The 22,245-nt window shown below is 40.3% G+C and overlaps 2 protein-coding genes and 3 non-coding genes across 6 annotated transcripts; all 5 read left to right on the top strand.

The window, feature by feature from the left end:
* The first annotated feature begins 385 nt into the window (after positions 1–385).
* Positions 386–458, top strand: trnat-ugu (transfer RNA threonine (anticodon UGU)). The gene has a single exon. It is a non-coding gene; the product is annotated as a tRNA-Thr (tRNA).
* A 957-nt stretch (positions 459–1,415) lies between these two features.
* On the top strand, positions 1,416–1,488 carry trnat-cgu (transfer RNA threonine (anticodon CGU)). Its single transcript has one exon. It is a non-coding gene; the product is annotated as a tRNA-Thr (tRNA).
* A 953-nt stretch (positions 1,489–2,441) lies between these two features.
* trnat-ugu (transfer RNA threonine (anticodon UGU)) lies at positions 2,442–2,514 on the top strand. Its single transcript has one exon. It is a non-coding gene; the product is annotated as a tRNA-Thr (tRNA).
* Positions 2,515–3,495: 981 nt separating this feature from the next.
* Positions 3,496–6,158, top strand: LOC128609653 (retinol-binding protein 2-like). The gene is made up of 4 exons (XM_053628295.1): positions 3,496–3,629; positions 3,765–3,943; positions 4,731–4,832; positions 5,874–6,158. The coding sequence occupies exons 1-4, from the start codon at positions 3,557–3,559 to the stop codon at positions 5,925–5,927; spliced, it is 408 nt and encodes a 135-aa protein (XP_053484270.1). The 5' UTR covers positions 3,496–3,556; the 3' UTR covers positions 5,928–6,158.
* A 3,326-nt stretch (positions 6,159–9,484) lies between these two features.
* Positions 9,485–20,100, top strand: copb2 (COPI coat complex subunit beta 2). 2 transcript variants are annotated; one of them, XM_053628294.1, is made up of 22 exons: positions 9,485–9,622; positions 11,878–12,015; positions 12,144–12,230; positions 12,360–12,486; positions 12,560–12,708; positions 13,363–13,509; positions 13,620–13,719; positions 13,812–13,954; positions 14,545–14,744; positions 14,957–15,067; positions 16,197–16,285; positions 16,430–16,536; positions 16,644–16,787; positions 17,094–17,224; positions 17,351–17,558; positions 17,668–17,778; positions 17,918–18,132; positions 18,229–18,321; positions 18,610–18,793; positions 18,986–19,060; positions 19,428–19,574; positions 19,697–20,100. In XM_053628294.1, the coding sequence occupies exons 1-22, from the start codon at positions 9,620–9,622 to the stop codon at positions 19,790–19,792; spliced, it is 2,805 nt and encodes a 934-aa protein (XP_053484269.1). In that variant the 5' UTR covers positions 9,485–9,619; the 3' UTR covers positions 19,793–20,100. The 2 variants fall into 2 exon arrangements, with proteins under 2 accessions (XP_053484269.1, XP_053484268.1); XM_053628293.1 differs by having other exon boundaries at positions 19,425–19,574.
* The last annotated feature ends 2,145 nt before the right edge of the window (positions 20,101–22,245 follow it).

The following is a 22,245-nucleotide window of genomic DNA, read 5'->3' as shown; positions in this document are numbered from 1 at the left end:
GAGGGCATTAGACCCAAAAGCAACCAAAAGGCCAAGGATAATTTAACATGCTGGAGAGATCCACAAGACATGTTGGAGATTCAGCAAACATGGGGGAAAAGGGTTCTCTGGACTAAAAGAATTGTTTGGCCTTGATACAAAGTGCTACATTTGAAAGAAATCCAACGCCACTCATTACTTGACAACACCATCCCCACAGTGAAGCCTGATGGTGGTAGCACCATTGACAGTTACCCATTTCTTAACCAAAAGATTTTATTTACATTGTGTCTGCCAGTTGACTATGATCAATTACAACTATATGTCAACTTTTCTCTCCTAATTCTGTTGGCTTGACTGGGATATGTGCCTCATTTTGGCTTCTCAACCAGATTGATTATTGCAAGGCTTCATAGCTCAGTGGCTAGAGCACTGGTCTTGTAAACCAGGGGTCGTGAGTTCAATCCTCACTGAGGCCTTTATGGGTAGTATCCAAACAACATAGATCCTCAGGAGCTTGCAACGGTTGCTTGTGTGTCCAATGATTCTCAAGAATAAGTTTCCTAGTTCTTTGAATAAATGGACAGTGTTTAGTGTGGTTGTTGTCTTATTGATCGCTTCACAGTTTTTTCCACTTCAAGCGTCTGATGCGCGTGAACTGGTATTCAATTTGTCGTCACTACCTAAAAGGTAGACGTTGCTGTCCGCTACCGTTCTTCTCTTTTTAACACTGCAAATGCTGACTAAATTGTTATTGTTTGCAACGCCTTTAAGCTTCAACAAAAAAGTGATCTATTTGATTTGCTCCAGCAAAAAAGTATTGCCTTACTGTAAACTATAACAGTCGTATGTAATCTTTAGCTATCATAATGACCGAGATGCCATACTGACACATGACAGGGGTTAGATGAAAAACAACTTTGACCAATCATGAAGACCAATGAGCGAACAAAACCTATGCAAATATCCAATTAAGTCTTTTTTTTATTAACTGAAAGAATCGGGCACAACCACAACACCATCCAGGGAAAGTTAGTGACTGGGTAAAGAGGGCATTAGACCCAAAAGCAACCAAAAGGCCAAGGATAATTTAACATGCTGGAGAGATCCACAAGACATGTTGGAGATTCAACAAACATGGGGGAAAAAGGTTCTCTGGACTAAAAGAATTGTTTGGCCTTGATACAAAGTGCTACATTTGAAAGAAATCCAACGCCACTCAGTACTTGACAACACCGCCCCCACAGTGAAACCTGATGGTGGTAGCACCATTGACAGTTACCCATTTCTTAACCAAAAGATTTTATTTACATTGTGCCTGCTAGTTGACTATGATCAATTACAACTATATGTCAACTTTTCTCTCCTTCTAATTCCGTTGGCTTGACTGGGATATGTGCCTCATTTTGGTTTCTCGCCCAAGTAGCACTCTGCAAGGCTTCATAGCTCAGTGGTTAGAGCACTGGTCTCGTAAACCAGAGGTCGTGAGCTCAATCCTCACTGGAGCCTTTAGGGGATGTTTTCAAAGTACAAAGATTCTCAGGAGCTTACAACACTTGCTTGTGTGTCCAATGATTCTCAAGAGCAAATTTCCTAGTTCTTTGAATAAATGGACACCCTTTAGTGTGGGTGTTGTCTTATTGATCGCTTGACTGTTTTTTCCACTTCAAACGTCTGAAGAGCGTGAACTGGTATTCAATTTGTCGTCACTACCTAAAAGGTAGACGTTGCTGTCCGCTACCGTTCTTCTCTTTTTAACACTGCAAATGCTGACTAAATTGTTATTGTTTGCAACACCTTTAAGCTTCAACAAAAAAGTGATCTATTTGATTTGCTCCAGCAAAAAAGTATTGCCTTACTGTAAACTATAACAGTCGTATGTAATCTTTAGCTATCATAATGACCGAGATGCCATACTGACACATGACAGGGGTTAGATGAAAAACAACTTTGACCAATCATGAAGACCAATGAGCGATCAAAACCTATGCAAATATCCAATTAAGTCTTTTTTTTATTAACTGAAAGATTCGGGCACAACCACGACACCATCCAGGGAAAGTTAGTGACTGGTAAAGAGGGCATTAGACCCAAAAGCAACCAAAAGGCCAAGGATAATTTAACATGCTGGAGAGATCCACAAGACATGTTGGAGATTCAACAAACATGGGGGAAAAAGGTTCTCTGGACTAAAAGAATTGTTTGGCCTTGATACAAAGTGCTACATTTGAAAGAAATCCAACGCCACTCATTACTTGACAACACCATCCCCACAGTGAAGCCTGATGGTGGTAGCACCATTGACAGTTACCCATTTCTTAACCAAAAGATTTTATTTACATTGTGTCTGCTAGTCGACTATTTTCAATTACAACTATATGTCAACTTTTCTCTCCTAATTCTGTTGGCTTGACTGGGATATGTGCCTCATTTTGGCTTCTCAACCAGATTGATTACCGCAAGCCTTCATAGCTCAGTGGCTAGAGCACTGGTCTTGTAAACCAGGGGTCGTGAGTTCAATCCTCACTGAGGCCTTTATGGGTAGTATCCAAACAACAAAGATCCTCAGGAGCTTGCAATGCTTGCTTGTGTGTCCAATGATTCTCAAGAATAAGTTTCCTAGTTCTTTGAATAAATGGACAGCGTTTAGTGTGGGTGTTGTCTTATTGATCGCTTCACAGTTTTTTCCACTTCAAGCGTCTGATGCGCGTGAACTGGTATTCAATTTGTCGTCACTACCTAAAAGGTAGACGTTGCTGTCCGCTACCGTTCTTCTCTTTTTAACACTGCAAATGCTGACTAAATTGTTATTGTCTGCAAAACCTTTAAGCTTCAACAAAAAAGTGATCTACTTGATTTGCTCCAGCAAAAAAGTATTGCCTTACTGTAAACTATAACAGTCGTATGTAATCTTTAGCTATCATAATGACTGAGATGCCATACTGACACATGACAGGGGTTAGATGAAAAACAACTTTGACCAATCATGAAGACCAATGAGCGATCAAAACCTATGCAAATATCCAATTAAGTCTTTTTTTTATTAACTGAAATAATCGGGCACAACCACGACACCATCCAGGGAAAGTTAGTGACTGGGTAAAGAGGGCATTAGACCCAAAAAGCAACCAAAAGGCCAAGGATAATTTAACATGCTGCAGAGATCCACAAGACATGTTGTAGATTCAGCAAACATGGCATAAAAAGGTTCTCTGGACTAAGATAGTTTGAGCTTGGTCCTCAGTGCTACATTTGAATGAAATCCAACGCCACTAATTACTTGACAACACCGCCCCCACACTGAAGCCTGATGGTGGTAGTACCATTGACAGTTACCCATTTCTTAACCTAAAGATTTTATTTACATTGTGTTTGCTAGTCGACTATGATCAATTACAACTATATGTCAACTTTTCTCTCCTTCTAATTCTATTTGCTTGACTGGGATATGTGCCTCATTTTGGCTTCTCGCCCATTGCTCTTATCTTTAGTACTGTGACCGGTTTACTTGCTTCAGTATAAAGTCCCAGAACAGCATGCTCTCTTTCATTCTTCCCATAGTTCACCAGACACCACCATGCCTGTGGATTTCAGTGGGACGTGGGTTCTGGAGACAAATGACAACTTTGAGGATTACATGAAAATACTCAGTAAGACCAAATGAGTTGTATGATATTATGCATAATGATTCTTTTCTTGTACACATGGTAGTTGTATATGATTGCAAGATCAACTCGCACCCACTTGTATCATGTTCTTGGTTTTTTGGGGTGTTTTTTTTGCAGACATCGATTTGGTCACACGGAAGGTCGCGGTCCAATTGTCTCAAACCAAGGTTATTATCCAGGATGAAAACAAGCTTACAATAAAGACACTCAGCACCTTCAGGAACTACGAGATAAGCTTAACAATTGGGGAGGAGTTTGACGAGTGTACTAAGGGACTTGACAACAGAAAGCTAAAGGTAGGTATGAATATTTGACCCAGTTTTTTTTTTAATAGACAGACCTTTGCATTAACTCTGATTCCAGCTGTCAGCTTCACATTTTCCTTCATCAACTCCATTACTTCAATCATGTTGAGGTCAGGTATCTGATAAATGCAGTAGTTTGATGTGTTACTCTACGAGCAAGATAGGTTACCATTCAAATGTTTCACAATATTAAACAAACACCTGAAAAGTAACCAAGAGAAATTGCAAAAGAATCTGTTTCCATGAACTACGATGACAGTGACATTAACCAATCATAGTAACATTAGCCAATCATAGGCATCTGTGAGCTCATGTATGCAGAAGAGGGCAGATAACCTTTTACCTCCAAGTGGGTTACACGGCCCTAGAAAATGTGTAAAGAATTATATGTACATTGTCTCTGCTGCCTTGAAACGCTACAGCAGTGTCTGAAATCACCACATAACATCTGAAGTCTCTCCCTCATAATCACATCCTAGATTGTTTGATTCCTCTTATACCACAGCCATTTGCAAAGAAATACAAATTAAACCAATGTACTTCATATTTGTTTAGTTACGATTTGCCCATGAAACAATCAAGTTTTCAAAAAGCTCCTTGACCAGCCTCTCTTTTCTCTCTCTTGAACCCAATAAGACCAGCTTCTATCCCTGAATGCTTTTCAGTGTTTTCCAGTTTGATTGGTAATTAAAGCTTGTTATGCGTAAAATGAGCAAAATTAAGATAGCACTGTGATTTAACTGCCTGTGATTTAACTGCCATTTAACTGTGAGAACAGACTTTGGTCAGCTGGGAGGGTGACACGTTGGTGTGCACACAAAAGGGAGAAAAGGCTAACCGTGGATGGAAGCACTGGATAGAGGGAGATAAACTACACATGGTGAGCTTCGAATATATATATATATATATTGTATCAGTTACTATCATATTGTAATATTGTATGACATACATCCTACGTCATCCTACAATCCCCTCTCAAACTATTGGAATTGCAAGGCCAATTAATTTGTTCATGTGCTATACACCAAAGACACTTGGATTTGAGATCAAAAAATAGACATGAGATGAGAGTTCAGGATTTCAGCTTTTATTTCCTGGTATTTACATCTAGGTGTGTTAAACAACATATAATATAGAATCATTAGTATCCGACCACCCAATTTTTAGGTGAGCAAAAATAAAGGAACAGATAAGTCTTGAAGTAAATGAAAGTAAATAACACTTAATATTTGGTTGCATATCTGCATCAGGTCTGCGACTAAATGACATCAACAAGCCCAAGCCATGGCACTATCTCCACCATGTTTCACAGATGATCTTGCATGTTTTGGGCAGATCCTTTCTTTTTCCTCAATTTGGTCTTTCCATCACTCTGACAGAGGTTAATCTTGGATCCAGAACTTTTGTGGCTTATCTCTGTATTTATTTGCTGTGTTTTTCTCTCATAATGTTTTTGTCATCAGCTGTTGTTGTTTTCCTTTTGGTGTTTGTTGCTCAGAACACCGGTGGTTTCTTTCCTTTTCAGGACATTCCAAATTGTTGTACTGGCTATTCCTGATGTTTGCGCAATGCCTCTGATTGATTTTTCCTGCTTTTCTCAGCTTCTAAATGGCTTGTGTTTGTCCCATTCTCTGATCTTCATGTTGGTTTTATCCTTTTTAACAACAAATGCAGTCTTCACAGGTGAAACTGAAGGCTAAAACCACGAGTAAATGTTCAGAGCTATTTATTGTTCAGTCACATGTTCCAGTAGTTTTGCTCTCCCAGTTTGATACAAAATGTGCAATGTTCTATGTTCTACACCAAAAACAAATTAATTGGCCTTACCGTTTCAATTGTTTTGGAGGGGACTGTATTTTCATATTGTTTCTGTTGCCAGTGTAACATCGTTCTTCCTGTTTGAACTTTTATTTTGTTGCAGGAGCTGTATTGTGAAGATGTTGTTTGCCATCAAGTGTTCATCAGAAAGAAATAGTGCCTACATTATGGTTACTAAAAAAATAATAAAGTCTCTGTTTGACCAATAATAATAATGACAATAAAAGTATATGTAGTATTAGGTGTAATGCCAGTCATCTATTATTGAGGCGATATTGCAGTTTCAATGCCCAATTGTTTCACATGGTTTGTTCTGGCAATTGGTAACAAAACTGTGAACAAAGAACCTTGTTTGCAAGTTAAAATAAATAAATAAATTATAGACTGAGCATGTTTAGTTTCTTTTTTTAAACTTAATTAGTGTAACTGTAGGGGAAAAAAGCTCACTTACCTTTTTATACCGCAATAAAGTGGATAAACTAACTAACTAGGCTATTTAATACAGGATGTGCGGTTTGGGAGGCAGATTCATAGCTGCAATTCATGCTTTTGACCACCAGATGTCACTAAACATACTGAAAATTCCCTCATTCATCTTCAGTTTACCCTACTCAGGGTTGTGGTGGAGCCAGAGCCTATCCCAGGAAAACTGGACATGAAGCAGGAATACACCCTGAATATGGGATACCAGTGTATCACAGATTACCATTCACACACCTACATGGGAATTTAAATGGTAAATGGTCTGCACTTATATAGCACTTTTATCCAAAGCACTTTACACGGTGTCTCATTCACCCATTCACACACACACACACACACACACACACACCAATGGTAGCAGAGCTGCCATGCAAGGTGCTAACTTGCCACCAGGAGCAACTTGGGGTTCAGTGTCTTGCCTAAGGACACTTCAGCACATGGAGTCATGTGGCCCAGGAATCAAACCACCAACCCCATGATTAGTGGGCAACCTGCTCTACCACCTGAGCCAAAGCCACCCTGAATTTACCATAATCAATCAGGAGGAAACCAGGGAACCTGAAGGAAATCCACAAGGATAGTAACCCGAGCACAAGGATTGAACTGTGGACTGTGAAGATCTGAGGCAGCCATGCTACCCTTTTTTCCCAATAGAGCTGGGAATGAAAGCCATTGCTTCCGAAAGCTTTGAATTGTCATTTGAGATGTTTTGTGGTAATTGTAGAATAAATCAATCAATCAATAAATCAAAATTAATAAATTGATTAGTTAATTCATTCATTAATTTTAAAACGCCCCCCCAGCCCCCCCGCCCCCATAAGGCCACTTTCACCTGAATTGTCTAATTTAATTTTCAGTGGGTGATAATTAAGTAATACGTCATATAGTATGTAGACTGATTATATAAATAAATATACAAAAGGCCCCAAATAACCACATTTTTACCTGCATGTGCAATGTAATTTTAAGTGAGCGTTAGTTCAATAGGCTAAAAATCCACAATATGGAAAAAAGTATGTGGACACCTGTGTACTGAACATCCCATTCCAAAACCATGGGCATTAATATTGAGTTGTCCCAACCCCTGTTTACTATTATAACCTCCACTCTTCTGGGAAGGCTTTCCACTAGATTTTGAAGCGTGGCTATGGGGATTTGTGTCCATTCAACCATTAGTGAGGTCAGGCACTGATGTCGGGCGAGTGCAGTCGGCGTTCCAGTTCCTCCCAAAGGTGTTCATTGGGGTTGAGGCCAGGGCACTTTGCAGGAAACTCGAGTTCTTCTACCTTCATCAACCTTGGCAAATCATGACTTCATGGAGCTCGCCTTGTGCACAGAGGCATTGTCATGCTGGAACAGGTTTGGGTCTCTTAGTTCCAGAGAAGGGAAAATGTAATGATACAGCATACAAAGACTTTCTATATGATTGTGTGCTTCTAACTTTGTGATAACAGTTCAGGGAACAAAATATGGGTGTTGTGGTCAGGTCGGGTGTCCACATACCTTTTGGCCATAAAGTGTATATAACATTATTATTTCAGTAATCTTTGAAACTTTTGTGTATTACTGTATTTTGTTTTATGTGTTTTTGCTGCTCAGATTTTAACTAGTGATAGCCACTTTTGAAACACTGATTCATGAAGCTTCGAAACCTTTATGAATCTTTTGTTTCGAATCAGCTGTTCGGAGCGTGTATCAAATTGGGCAAGTCACTTTTTGATCTATTTATTTATTTCTTTTTATTGAGCATATACAAAAGTAAATACACATACACGTGTTTACAACTCACAACAGATATTAACAACAACAAAAATAACTAGTACACAAAGAACCAAGAAAAAAAGCAAAACAAACAAAACATTGTGCCAAGGGTAATATGTAATTTACAATAAATGAAATTTGAGAAAAGAAAAAATGCCTCGAGTCCTCTAATTATCCCCCCCTTATTTCCCTCCCTCCCTTTTATATGCAACACACAATCAATTGTACATTATAAAAAAGCATAAATATTATACATTGTACACAATGTAAAGGATTTTAAGGCTTAATTGGGCAAGTCACGTGATTTCAGCAAATTAGGCTTCATTACGTCATTACTGTTTCGAAATGTTTCGAAAGTCCAATGGTTGCCATTATGGGGTGTTGATCTCAAAGTGAACCCATGAACCAGTGTCTACTATGGTTTTAACTGATTTCGGGTCAGTTTTATTAAGTATGTTAATAAAAACTGAAATGAATCAGTTGTGTTTGTACTGATCCATGATCAGCGCTCACTTCACCCCTTCATTTTGCTAGTGTTTTATAGTCAGCTTTAATGACGTGTGTATAATTAAAAAGGTTCGCCTCACACCGTCAGTGTTGGGGATTCATTCCCACCACTGCCCGGTGTGTGCGGAGTTTTCATGTTCTCCCCATGCTGCGGGGGTTTCCTCCGGGTACTCCGGTTTCCTCCCCCAGTCCAAAGACATGCATGGTAGGCTGCATGGTAGGCTGATTGGCAGGTCCATTGTGTATTAATGTGTGAATGTGTATGTGATTGTGGACTGGATGGATTGGCAGGGTGTAACCAGCCATATGCCCCATGCCTCCTGGGATAGGCTCCAAGTTCCCCGTGACCCTGAAGGATAAGCGGTATAGATGGTGGATGGATGGATGGCCTGATTAGCAAGGACCCTAACTAATACACAGAATACAAGCACTAATATCAAATGGTATTTAATGATTTGTAAATTATATTGAAAACGTTAAACTGTTGTGAAGATATTTGCAACTGTTTTGTAAAAGGTACCATTATGTTTGGGCCTACAGTAGATCTCGTTGTTTTTACACTGTTTTGACCAGCAGGTGTCGCCAGCGTGTGGTATTCCGAACGCTTCGAACCGGTGAATCATTTTGCGAAGCGATTTGTTCAGTTGATTCAAAGCTTTTCAAAGCTTCGTTTCTCCCATCACTAGTTTTATCAAGTGGTCAAACAAGCAATAAGTAACGCAATGTAAACGCATGTTGTTCTTTTCTTTGTATATATCAAATAATAATAATAATTATTATTATTATTATATATATATATTTTAGAAATTACATTCATTAAATCACACAATATGCTTTCATCTAACGCTGTAACACGTTTGTTTACTCATTTCCCCTAAACTCCTTCGGTCAGAAAAGCCCTCATCTCGAGAAACCCATACATATCCTACTCATAGGTACCAACCCACAATGCTTAGCGTGCTCACGTCATCACTTCTGACAACACGTTTCAGGAAGTTCCACGTCAGATTTGCTGTCTAGAAAGGAAACACTTCACTTGCAGTGTCGGAGGCAGTGTCGCAAATTTATTATAAGGGCAAAAGCGGAGCAAGAGCAGACATGGTGAGTCTAATAGTGTTTGTATTTATAAATAAAATAAATTCAATATGTAGTAGTGGAGCTAGCTAACGATATTTCAGAAGTGCTGAACCGGAGGCCGTATTGCCACATAGACGAGTTGCTAATGCTAACGCTAACGCTATATGGCTTAGGTCTGTCTAATATGTCTTCGTTTTAGTTAGTTAGCTAGTGACTGTTCTCCAATTTGCATATGCTGCAGAATGAAAATGAAAATAATAATAATAATAATAATAATAATAATCGTCTAATTCGGAATAGAGGATATTTACTTAAATGTATTTGTATTTATATGCATGATATACTGCTATGGTGTACTGAGTACGGTTTATAGCTAAATGACAACGCGTAACAGAAAATGGCGTTATTTCTTGTTGTTCGTTTGCAAGCTCTGTTTAAATTGGTATATTTGTCATTCGACATGGCTGACTGGTCAGTGTATTAGTCAGGATGTACTGCTCTAGATGGAATAAGCAACGATGGAGTAAGTATGGGCGACAATATGGCAAAAATATTGTATCGCTCATTCGCTATACTTTTTCCCCCAAGATACACAATATGCGTTACGATATATGTGACGTCATACGTTTGCATAGGCCTTGCAAAATGTTAATAATTTAAAGTAATAATAACGAGGCGTCATGTTATTTAGTCCCGCCCTGAATAAGCTATTTCATCTAGTCCACAAATTCACAATAATAACCAAATTTACACAAATGAACCAGTTCAACAGTTTACACAGCTACTGTATGCTCGGTTCTTAAAGCGTACCTGTTATGGTTTTTCAGATATTACCTTTCATGTGGAGTGTTATAGAGCTTTTTGCGAATGTAAAAACGTCTGCAAAGTTTAAAAAACCTAAAACGCACACGACTATTGACTCCCAAAAGAAGGAATCAATTCTGAACAGCTGAATCGAGTTGTTAGTAATTCAAGATTTGCTTCCTGTATTTACCTACGTAGGTTTGTAACAAAAAGCCCCACCTCTGGTCTTCATCGGCTGCTCGCTGACAGCGGTAGACCAATCACAACAGACTGCGACATCTGACTAATCAGAGCAGAGTATGCTCTCTGAAAGGAGGAGTTTAGAATGAATCCTTAAGAACAGATCATTTAATGTGTCGTTTTTGACACTGAGGGGAAAAATTAGTAATGCTGCAGTTTAAATTATGAGCACATTAAAGTGTTGGATGTGTGTAAATCTATTGTATGAGAGCTTTAAAACAAAATTAGGCACTTTTCAGAATCACAATAGGTGTGCTTTAATACCATGTGGTGTTACCTGGATGATCGACAGCTGTTTTTCTGTTTTGTGATAGTTGTTCATGAGTCCTTTGTTTGTCCTGAGCAGTTAAACTGCCCACTGTTGTTCAGAAAAATCGACCAAGACCTGCATGTACTTCACTTTTCCAGAATCTTCTGCATATTTGACCCCTTTCCAACAGTAGCTATATGATGTTGAGATCCATCTTTTAACACTGAGGACCTCATACAGAACTATTACAAAAGGTGCAAACATTCACTGATCAAGAAGGCAACACGATACATTAAGAACCAGAAAAGTATCAAGTTTTCAACAGGATGGTGGGTGTAAATTGTTATCTTATGTGGCTTCTGAAGGGCGGTACTAAATGGGGGGGATAATTTATATCGATCATCCTGCTTAAATGTTTAAACACCTCACCCCGGCTCTTAATGTATGGTGTTAATTTCTTGAGTATCATTGAATGTTTGCACCTCATGTAATAGTTGCGTACGAGTCCCTCAGTTGTCCTCGCTGTGGGAAGATGGGTCTTGACAAACTTAAAAGTGAAATGGCACGGCACCGCCGAGTTCTCGATTCTGTTTGGCTGGACGGTGTTGCTTAGTTTTCCTTAATGGCCGCTCTGAGGGTGGATCCGAGCGCAAGGCGAGTCACAGGTTTATATTAACACGCTCGTTCGAATATGTTATCATTTCCGTAGTAACAGCTCATCCACAGCGTCGTGCATGACTGACACCTCACCGTAATCTAAAACTGATGATAACGTAATTTAAAAAATTTAAGGAAAATGTTTGTAGTTGATATCGTGATGATTTCTGTAAGGAAACATTTATTGAACATTAACAGAAGGAGTCTCCAGTGTCAACACTGTGCGCGTGTAAGAATCAGGAAGGTTGCTGACATTCTGCCTTTTCGAATGATACACGATTATCATATTGCTCCCTCACGTCTCCCCCGTTTTATTTCCTCTCTTTAGCCTCTCAGGCTGGACATCAAGCGCAAGCTCACAGCTCGGTCCGACCGTGTCAAAAGCGTGGATCTCCATCCCACCGAGCCATGGATGCTGGCTAGTCTCTACAACGGCAGCGTGTGCGTCTGGAACCACGAAACACAAGTGAGTGGAGAAAAGGCTTTGTAGTGAATTGCTCGACATTTGTATTTTGCTACTTAAATCCAGAATATAGTAGAGCAGCCAATTATATCCTCTCGCTCATCAAATAATATTCTTTTCTATGACCGTAGACCTTGGTGAAGACGTTCGAAGTGTGCGACCTGCCGGTGAGAGCTGCAAAGTTTGTCGCAAGGAAGAACTGGGTCATAACCGGAGCGGTAAGTATATAATTTACAACGGGATCATTTCAGATATTTATAGTCCTTTTAGCAGAGCAAGTGCTTTTTTAGGTCTGATTCGGTTTCACCTTGAGTTGGGTAAATCTTTCGCGGCCTTTCGTCTTTTAGGACGACATGCAGATTCGCGTCTTCAACTACAACACGTTAGAGCGGGTGCACATGTTCGAGGCCCATTCGGATTACATCCGATGCATTGCTGTGCACCCTACTCAGCCCTACATCCTTACTAGCAGTGGTACGTATGTCGCAACAGTCATTATGTTAATTCTAAAATGTACGAATTTTAAATAACAATTTACTGTGTTCAGACGATATGCTCATTAAGCTGTGGGACTGGGAGAAGAAGTGGTCGTGCAGTCAGGTGTTTGAGGGCCACACACACTACGTCATGCAGATTGTCATTAACCCCAAAGACAACAACCAGTTTGCAAGTGCTTCGTTGGACAGAACCATCAAGGTGAGTTTGTACCTAAGAACTGCTACGGCAATCGTTAAGACCCCAAATGGACTTAAAAAAAAAAAAAAAAAACCTGTCACGTATGTGTAACGTGGCTTAAACCTAAATAATATTCCTTGCACGGACGGTTAAGCAGCAGAAGAACTGTGGCCTTTGACTGCAGTAACACAAGAGGCATTATTCACACACACTCACTTGCATATCTTCTGTACTGTTAATATATAAAAGCGACTTCCATTACATGGCCAGCCAGAGCCAGAAGATCCCGATCCACAATTCGGACTATAAAACGTTTTGCGATTTCATGCTTCAAACGCCCTGCCATAGCTCTGTCTCTTTTAAAACGTTCCGCTGTTGTCCTGATCGGCGTCATGGGCCACGTCTCAAATTTAAAAACTCCGACTTTACGTTCAAAAGTATTTACTAATCTAGAAAATCCTGAAGACTGGTATGCAAAACAAGGGCTTTTGGTTAGTTTGTTTAGTGGAGATAAGTGGACGGGGAAATTTTTTTCCCTTTTTTTTTTCCTGTTAGTGCAGCATAGTGGAGGAAAAAAAAAAGACTGAAAATAGCATGTATTAATTTAAGTGGCTTGACTCCCAGTAACATTTCAGAATATTCCAAATCAAGCTTTTTCCATTCGTGATGTTTCAGGTATGGCAGCTGGGTTCCTCATCCCCTAACTTCACTCTGGAGGGCCACGAGAAAGGCGTGAACTGCATCGATTATTACAGCGGCGGAGATAAGCCGTATCTCATTTCAGGAGCTGATGACAGGCTGGTGAAGATCTGGGACTACCAGGTGAGGACCCCCCCGTCTTTCTTTTTTTTATCCTGATGTCATTCACTTGGGCTTCATTGTCTCTGTAGCCAAGCTTACACCTCTCCCGGTTACATAATTATTACCCTCAGAATAAGACGTGCGTGCAGACACTGGAGGGTCACGCCCAGAACGTGTCGTGTGTTAGCTTCCACCCTGAGCTGCCAATCATCGTTACAGGATCTGAGGACGGTAAGGTCACGAAGGAGTCACAGTACGCAAGTAAATAGTCGCGTTAGGACTACTGGTGGTTATTTATGTCGCTGCACTTTACTCATGTTTAGGCACAGTGCGCATCTGGCACTCCAGCACCTACCGACTGGAAAGCACGCTGAACTACGGCATGGAGCGGGTGTGGTGTGTGTGTGGCCTGCGTGGTTCCAACAACGTCGCGCTTGGTTATGACGAGGGCAGCATTATTATTAAGGTAATACACAACACATGCAAAGTATCATACTTCTACACATAATATCTTGCAGAGGTCGTCTGATAGTGGATTTTACCGATTCGACAATAAGTTGAGTGGTACCTACCTGCCGATAACCGATTAATAAATTAAAAGTTTTATTTAGTTTTTACAATTGACACTGAACGAAAACATAACTCAAAATAAAATATTTCATAACTTTTATTACAAAAATAAACAGTTCTGAATGTACCATGAAAATGTACTGTACTTTTGTTCAAATGAAATAAATATTACATTAACTACTAATAAATGTTAAAGCAAAGAAAAGTTAACCAAAAAGTAACGCTCTAAATAACAAATAAAATAGAGTTGTCCAAAATCGATAAAAAATACACTTCAAATAACACAACAAAATTTGGTGGCGATGGTTTTTATTTCGCCTCTAGAGGCTGCTCTCGTACCGTATAACCACAGCAGACTCTTCTCAGCCACTCCCGCAACCAGGAAAGACTAGTGTGTCCATAAGGAAGAAAAATAATCTCAGATACTATAGATTATTCTCCTATAGTAGCATCCTTATGTTGAATTTTGTTTTGTTTTTTCATTAGCTTGGTCGTGAGGAGCCTGCCATGTCCATGGACACCAGCGGGAAGATTATCTGGGCCAAGCATTCAGAGGTACAGCAGGCCAACCTGAAGGCCATGGGCGACACAGAGATTAAAGACGGAGAGAGGCTGCCATTGGCCGTCAAAGACATGGGCAGCTGTGAGATCTACCCACAGACTATTCAGCACAACCCTAATGGAAGGTCAGTTTGCACAAAAGCATGCTGTAAATATTACAATTGAGTCCTCTTGGTTCTCTGAAGCAGTATCAGACCGGTTAAATGATTTAATTTTTTTTTTTAGACCAATTTAATGTTCATCAGCCTAGCTTGCGTCACAGATATTGCAACTTTTAAGTTATCGATGAATATACCAACATGAAATATATACATATACACTTTCCTTTCGACGCCAGGTTCGTGGTGGTTTGCGGAGATGGAGAGTACATCATTTACACAGCCATGGCTCTGAGGAACAAGAGCTTTGGCTCTGCTCAGGAGTTTGTTTGGGCCCACGATTCTTCTGAGTAAGTGTTCTTTCCTCCATCATGCATACAGTGGATATAAAAAAAAAAAAGTCTGCACACCCCTGTTAAAATGGCAAGATGTTAAAAACATATAAATTTAATTAAAATTAAAAACAACTTATAAAAATTAAACAGAAACATTTCAAGGGAAAACAAAGACAACTTACAATAACCTGGTTGCATAAGGGCATCTCCTGTGAACGGCCCTCTTCAGGGCGCTCCATGGATTTTTAATTGGCTTCAGGTCTGGGCTCTGGCTAGGTCGTTCAAAAACATCAACCATCTATTGGTTAAGCCGTTCCATTGTCGATTCGGATGTGTGCTGCGGGTCATTGTCGTGCCGAAAAAGGAAATTATTAGCAGACGCATGAAGGTTTTGCACAAAACTCAACTATTGTAACTATTCATGATCCCATCCACCTTGATAAAAGCACCAGTTCTGGCTGAAGAAGAGCAGCCCTAAAGCATGATGCTGCCACCGTCATGCTTCACCGTGGGAATTCTTTTGTTGATGCACTACTGTTTTTTTTTGCACCAAACATGCATTTTGGAATTAGTCTCATCAAACTGTAAGACATTTTGCCACATAGTTTTGGGGTGATTTAATTGAGCTTGGATGTTTTTATGTGAGAAAGGGCTTCGATCTAGTCGCCCTACCCCACAGCCCAGACATGTGAAGAATACGAGTGATTGTTGTCACATGCCAAGAGGAATCAGTCTTGTCAGATATTCCTGCAGCTCCTGTAATGTCGCTCTCTTAAAGGTCCCTCGGAGAGCTCAGATCCGAGTGGTGTTTCTGCAGTTTTGTGTGTTACATTACATAATGTTCATCGGTTTTTCATTTTATTTACCCTTCATGGTCTCCTTACTGAGAGAAAAAAACAGAACGTTTAAGGACGTTGTGTTGTTAGTCGTAAGTAGTAACGTGAAGCGGCACGACGTATCAAAACATCACCACGTTATAGCCGTAAGCAAATCATTAACGGTTAAGCGTCAAAAGAACCGTGGCCTTTGAGTCATATTAGTTTATCCAGACTTTTCTAAGCAAGGAATTTTGTCATTAGTTATCGACTTAGGTGATGAGTCGTGAACTAGCGTGTGAGAAATCTTGTTCTCGTACACTACACAGGTATGCAATCAGAGAAAGCAACAGCATGGTGAAAATCTTCAAGAACTTTAAGGAGAAGAAGTCCTTCAAGCCTGACTTTGGAGCAGAGGGTAATTTTTACTTTTTACATTGAGCTAAGCAGTTATGGCTTTAGGGCCTTGCTCAGGAACATGGCGGTGGTTCTTTGGAGGCTCTCTGTTTTAAGATCACAGCTTTATATCACCACATGTTTATCAGATTCCATCCCCTTTCAGGTATCTACGGTGGCTTTTTGTTGGGCGTCAGGTCTGTAAACGGCTTGGCTTTCTATGACTGGGAGAACACGGAGTTGATTCGCCGCATTGAAATTCAGCCCAAACATGTATTTCTTGCCGCTCATTGCTGTAGTTACCAAATACTACCAAATATTTTCTAGTTAGTGATGTGTCCAAACCTGACGTGACATTCCTTTTGTTGCGCCACGTTCAGATTTTCTGGTCAGACTCTGGAGAGCTGGTGTGCATTGCCACGGAGGAGTCGTTCTTCATCTTGCGCTACATGGCGGACAAAGTGGCCACATCACAAGAGTCCAACGAAGGGGTCACTGAGGATGGCATCGAGGACGCTTTTGAGGTCCGTGGTCAACCAATCACGACGACTTGTTTTTTGTACAATTTAATCGTTTATTTCTAATTAGTCCACCTATTAACGAGCACGTTAGATTTAAGCATTACCAAATGAAGACTTTTATCTTGCGAAAATTCAAAGTAAGAACCTACTTGTCAGCTACAATAAAAAATAAGCTTGAACTACTGATTTGTCCACAGAGTGGATGACCTTTGATGATCATGTGACAGGGTAGACCATTATATCAGAATTGTTAACAGTGACTAGTCATGTTAGCACACTGATTTTCTGTGTGTGTGGGCGTGCGTGCAGGTCCAGGGCGAAATCCAGGAGATTGTGAAGACAGGTCTGTGGGTGGGAGACTGCTTCATCTACACCAGCTCTGTCAACCGGCTGAACTACTTTGTTGGAGGAGAGATCGTCACCATCGCTCACCTGGATAGGTGCGTTTCAGTAGCCATTTCATTCTGTCCATCTCTCGAATGTTGTAGCAGTAAAAGGTCGCTATATTCCTCTTTTAAGCTCTCTCTGTCTTTGCATTTTCTAAACGACGCCTCTGATCTCCTCAGAACCATGTACCTGCTGGGCTACATCCCTAAAGACGACCGACTGTACCTCGGAGACAAGGAGCTGAACATCGTCAGTTACTCGCTGCTGGTGTCGGTGTTGGAGTACCAGACAGCTGTCATGCGGCGTGACTTCTCCATGGCTGACAAAGTCCTCCCCACCATTCCAAAAGAGCAGAGGACCAGGGTGGCGCACTTCCTGGAGAAACAGGTGTGACTTCACATACATGCTGAACTGACCCCTATGTCATTTTTCTCATATAAAAAAAGGGCCTGTTTTGTTTTTGTTTTGTTTTCTTAATCAGATATTCTGTTTATAGGGTTTCAAACAGCAAGCACTGGCCGTGTCTACTGACCCAGAGCACAGGTTTGAGCTTGCTTTACAACTGGGGGAACTGAAGATTGGCTACCAGCTAGCAGTAGAAGCAGAGGTAAGATTTGTGTAGCATGAGAAGTGGTACTTCCTTAATTCTGTTCTGAACTTGAGCAAGGCATGTAAAAAAACGTTTATGGCCATAGTCAAATGTAATATTTGGTGGGGTTTTTTTTGTGTTTTTTTATTCTGTCTAGTCTGAGCAAAAGTGGAAGCAACTGGCAGAACTGGCTATCAATAAGTGCCAGTTTGGCTTGGCACAGGAGTGCCTTCATCACGCCCAGGACTACGGAGGCCTGCTGCTGTTGGCTACAGCTTCTGGCAACGCATCTATGGTGAACAAGCTGGCCGAGGGCGCTGAACGGGACGGCAAGAACAACGTCGCCTTCATGACCTACTTCTTGCAGGGGAAGTGAGTACATGGACTTGTCTGACACTAATGCACTTTTAAAACATGGCTTCAAACATTGTACATGTTGATGTTGATGTTTGCTGTTTCTACCTTAAGGTTGGACCAGTGTCTGGAACTTCTGATTAGGACCAACCGCCTGCCCGAGGCTGCCTTCCTCGCTCGCACCTACCTGCCCAGCCAAGTGTCCAGGTGCCTCCCGAATCCCACACTCTATAACTACGCAGTATTAACATTAATTTTCATTTTGGACTCATTATGAGAATGAGAGAGCTGGAGGATTTAGTAGTAGTGAGCATGCATGTGTTTTACTGCCAAACACTCTGGCTGCCTTCTTTCTTTTCTTTTGCCACCTAGTGGCCAATCTGGTTATTAACACTTTACATAGAGGTTAGGCATGAGGCATAGATTGAACAATTGTAGTCATATGTTGTTTGCAACAATGATGCATCGAAGTGGCTTGTTGTGTGACGCTAACAGAGTGGTAAAGCTGTGGAGGGAGAGCCTGTCAAAAGTAAACCAGAAAGCGGCAGAGTCGCTGGCCGACCCCACCGAATATGAGAACTTGTTCCCTGGGCTGAAAGAGGCTTTCCTGGCTGAGCAGTACCTCCGAGAGACCTGCCTACACAAGAGCAGACCTGCCACTGATTACCCACTGGTCACGGTGAGAGAGAGAGCTTCATTCTCAGCAACTCTTAGAGTTGCTGTAAAAATTAATCAGCGCCTTCTTACCAACCAGAATTGAGCATTCAGCAAGTTGTGGTATAAAAGTATGTTATGTAGTAAGTAAGTAAGCACATGAGCAGATCTGTACACCGTTTTCTCGCTAACCGTCTGGATCTCTGCGTGCGTCTAGCCCAACGAAGAGCGGAACGTGCTAGAAGAAGCCAGCGGTTACGAACCCAAAGGCGTACTTCCCACCCACACACAGGTACGTTTACACAATTGCGCAATTATGCAATTTCAATGACCTTTGTTTGATTGTTTGTTTGTTTACTTATTTATTTTTATTTTTATTTTTTGCTCATCTGTGGCCACCTACGAAAAACATCTGAGATCCTTAAGGCAGATATAGCACGAGCGTCTGTAAGAAAGCTAACGTTTTGTTGTCATGGAATGTAAACGTGTCGCTGAATGCATGTCCATCAGAGTAAAGAAACTGGATATGGTTTTTACTTCCTGATGCTAAATCGTGCATCCCGTTCATCGATGGGTTAACAGATGCAGAACTGTTCCGATTTATGAATGTCAGGATATTTGCATCAAATAAACTCAGTGTGTGTGTGTATTCACAGCAGGCTGCAGACCCCGAGGAGGCTAAAGCAGAAGCAGAAGTTCCAGCAGTCAGGGCTGCTCCTGTTGATCCTCCAGTAGCGAGTGTGGCTCCGACGAAGCCTGAACCTGCTAAAAAAGAGGAGGAAGACATTACAAAGTTTAGAGAAAAGGTGTGCAACAATTACACACTAATTGTTAATTACAGAATTAAATATATATATATATTCTATTCCTTGGTGTATTTTTAGAATATTTTAGAGTATTAAAAATTTTCCTTTGGCTTTGCTCATAGACTCTGGAGGAGCTGGAGGACGACCTGGACAACCTGGACCTGGACGACATCGACACTACAGACGTCAACCTGGACGACGACTTCTTAGATGACTGATCCAATACTGAGATGTTGAGTTTTATTTAAAAGACCAAGCCTTTTTGTATGTGTTGTCCTGTCGTTAATCACAAAGTCACCCAGAAGTCAAGATATAGAAGTGTGATGTGGACTGGGGGGGGGATATGGAGTTATTGTTGTCAAATTAAAATTTTGTACTACATGCAGGATCTTCTTGTTTATTCCTTCTTTTGTTTGTTTGTTTTTTTCCCTTTTTTTTTGCCCTTTCATTGAACTGTACATTTCGAATTATCTGCCCATGTGAATCCACTTGATTCAAGAACTCAATAAATATATACAGTCTATAATCTATAAATATTGTTTATTTGTGCATATAGAAAATGTACGTCATCAGCTATCTGAGCAAAACGTCTTGAAGAAAGCAAACCTCTTCTACTATTAATGAGCATACTGTACAGTGAATTTCACATGATATGGTTTAGATGCCTTGCCTTAACATTCACCTGATATAGTGCATATAGTGTACCTTTTTAAAAACCAATCTGTCTCCCAGTATACAGTACAAAATATTTTCTATATGTCCCCCTTTAATGAAACCTGCCAACGGATCTGTCTTTTCTTCATCTATTCTATTTATTTATGTCTATTCCTTTTTAATATATTTGTTTGTTAAGGAAAATAGGTGTGTGCCCCCCTTGCAATTGTACACTTGGTTGCGCCCATACTCAACGCAAGTTTGTTGATATATTTTAGCAGCTCAGTCTGTAAGAAATGGAGACAACAGCCAAGAGTAGAAAAGTGCAGCAGAACATACGAGCTTTTTTTTTTTTCAGAGAGTAAGTAACTAGATACCTAAATAGTAGGTAACCTTTAGCTTGGTATAGATGGCTTGGTATGTTCTTAAGAACGTCAATTAACTTTTGATATTTGCACAACCACGAAGTAGGCTAGGCTAATGTCAGTTCCAGTTTTTGACCATTAACATTACATTCACTTGCATATCCTCCCGCCAAGTTCGTTGTGAACCCTCATGTTGTGACAGACTTATAAATGCGAGTGAAAGTGAGGAAAGTTGCACAGCATTTCATTCCTTTACACTGCATTTGGGCTAACGCCAGCTAAGTGATTTTACAAATATAAGGCTCAGCAAAATGCTGAGATGTGCTAGCTTGGCAATGAGAGATATGGAGTTGTGGCCATATTGTAGTTATCCATTCAGAACTAGTTATGGCAGTTTGTCTTTAGAATTAAGAAAAGAAAACTCCAGTACCCTTTACATAGCTAAAGTTTCAGGTTACCACTATATATTGTTGTACACTTATTACATAGCAAGCTAAACAGCATGATGACATTAACATAATAAACTACACTTACACTAGAGAAAGGGTTTTGACTCAGCCATCTGAACTTTTTCCTTAATAGTCTTTCTCTGTCAAATATAAGCAATGAGACAAAAATAAGTCGCGATTAGGAAAGAAGCTGTCCGTGGAACTGAATTAATGACATTCACTTCACCCTATCAAAATGTATGCATGTTTTTCTTTGTACAATAAGGACACATTTGTTTATTATTATCTTAAATTACATAACGCCATACATACATACGTCAGCCATACAAGTCCCTGTGAATGAGTTGTTACTATAGAAATTATAATCTATTAGAATGAGTACATTGAAATAAATCTTGGAAGTATTGTCAGAGCTGTTGAAGAAAATTATTCAACACCTTCTGACCAATCAGAATTGAGAATGCAAAAGTACTGCGTTATAGTAATTCTGTGTATTGTATGCATAACAAAGGTACGACATTGTGGACATTTTGTTACAGTTGTACCCAGTGTAAGCAAAATATTATTGTTGCTATAATATATTGTAGCATTTGGCCTAAAATAGAGCCAGAATGTGGCCAAAAGCATGTGGACACCTGTCCATATATGGCTCTTCCACACAAATGTATAGTAAGTCTTTGTATGCTGTAGAATTACAAGTTCCCTTCCAGCAATGCAATGACAATGCCCCTGTGCACAAAGCAAGCTCCATGAAGACATGGTTTTCAAGGTTGATGAAGGTGGAAGAACTTGTGTGATTTGCACAGATCCTTGACCTCAACCCCAGTGAACATCTTTGGGATGAAATGGGATGATGACTGCACAGCCAAGGCCTCCTCACCCAACATTATTAATGCTCTTGTGACAGAATGGGCAAATCCCCACAGCCTCGCTCAAAATTCTGGAAATTCTTCACAGAAGTGTGGAGGTTATTGCAACAGCAAATCTATCTAACTGACTATCTATATCTATCAATCAATCAATCAAATGTGCGATGGTGAGGTGTCCACAAACTTTTGGCCATATAATGTATGCCAAAAGTGATGGCTCAGTGGTTAAAGACTTTGGGCTACTGATTGAAAGGTTGTGAGTTCAAATTCTAACACTGCCAAACAACAATACTTCGTGAGCATGAACCTCATCAGTTCGCTTATATGCTGCCTC

The sequence above is a fragment of the Ictalurus furcatus genome, chromosome 7 (genome assembly GCF_023375685.1).
Source record: "Ictalurus furcatus strain D&B chromosome 7, Billie_1.0, whole genome shotgun sequence".
Lineage (NCBI taxonomy): Eukaryota > Metazoa > Chordata > Actinopteri > Siluriformes > Ictaluridae > Ictalurus > Ictalurus furcatus.
The sequence above is the reverse complement of the archived record's forward strand: the minus strand, read 5'-3'. Positions and strand labels throughout refer to the sequence as shown.

What these genes read in the sequence shown, in the direction of transcription:
- LOC128609653 (XM_053628295.1), top strand. Translation starts at nt 3,557, where the DNA reads ATGCCTGTGGATTTCAGTGGGACGTGGGTTCTGGAGACAAATGACAAC. An exon ending in GGATTACATGAAAATACTCA is followed by an intron (nt 3,630 to 3,764) that starts GTAAGACCAAAT and finishes TTTTTTTTGCAG; the next exon opens with ACATCGATTTGGTCACACGG. An exon ending in AGGGAGATAAACTACACATG is followed by an intron (nt 4,833 to 5,873) that starts GTGAGCTTCGAA and finishes ATTTTGTTGCAG; the next exon opens with GAGCTGTATTGTGAAGATGT.
- copb2 (XM_053628293.1), top strand. An exon ending in TCTGGAACCACGAAACACAA is followed by an intron (nt 12,016 to 12,143) that starts GTGAGTGGAGAA and finishes CTATGACCGTAG; the next exon opens with ACCTTGGTGAAGACGTTCGA. An exon ending in TTACAAAGTTTAGAGAAAAG is followed by an intron (nt 19,575 to 19,696) that starts GTGTGCAACAAT and finishes CTTTGCTCATAG; the next exon opens with ACTCTGGAGGAGCTGGAGGA.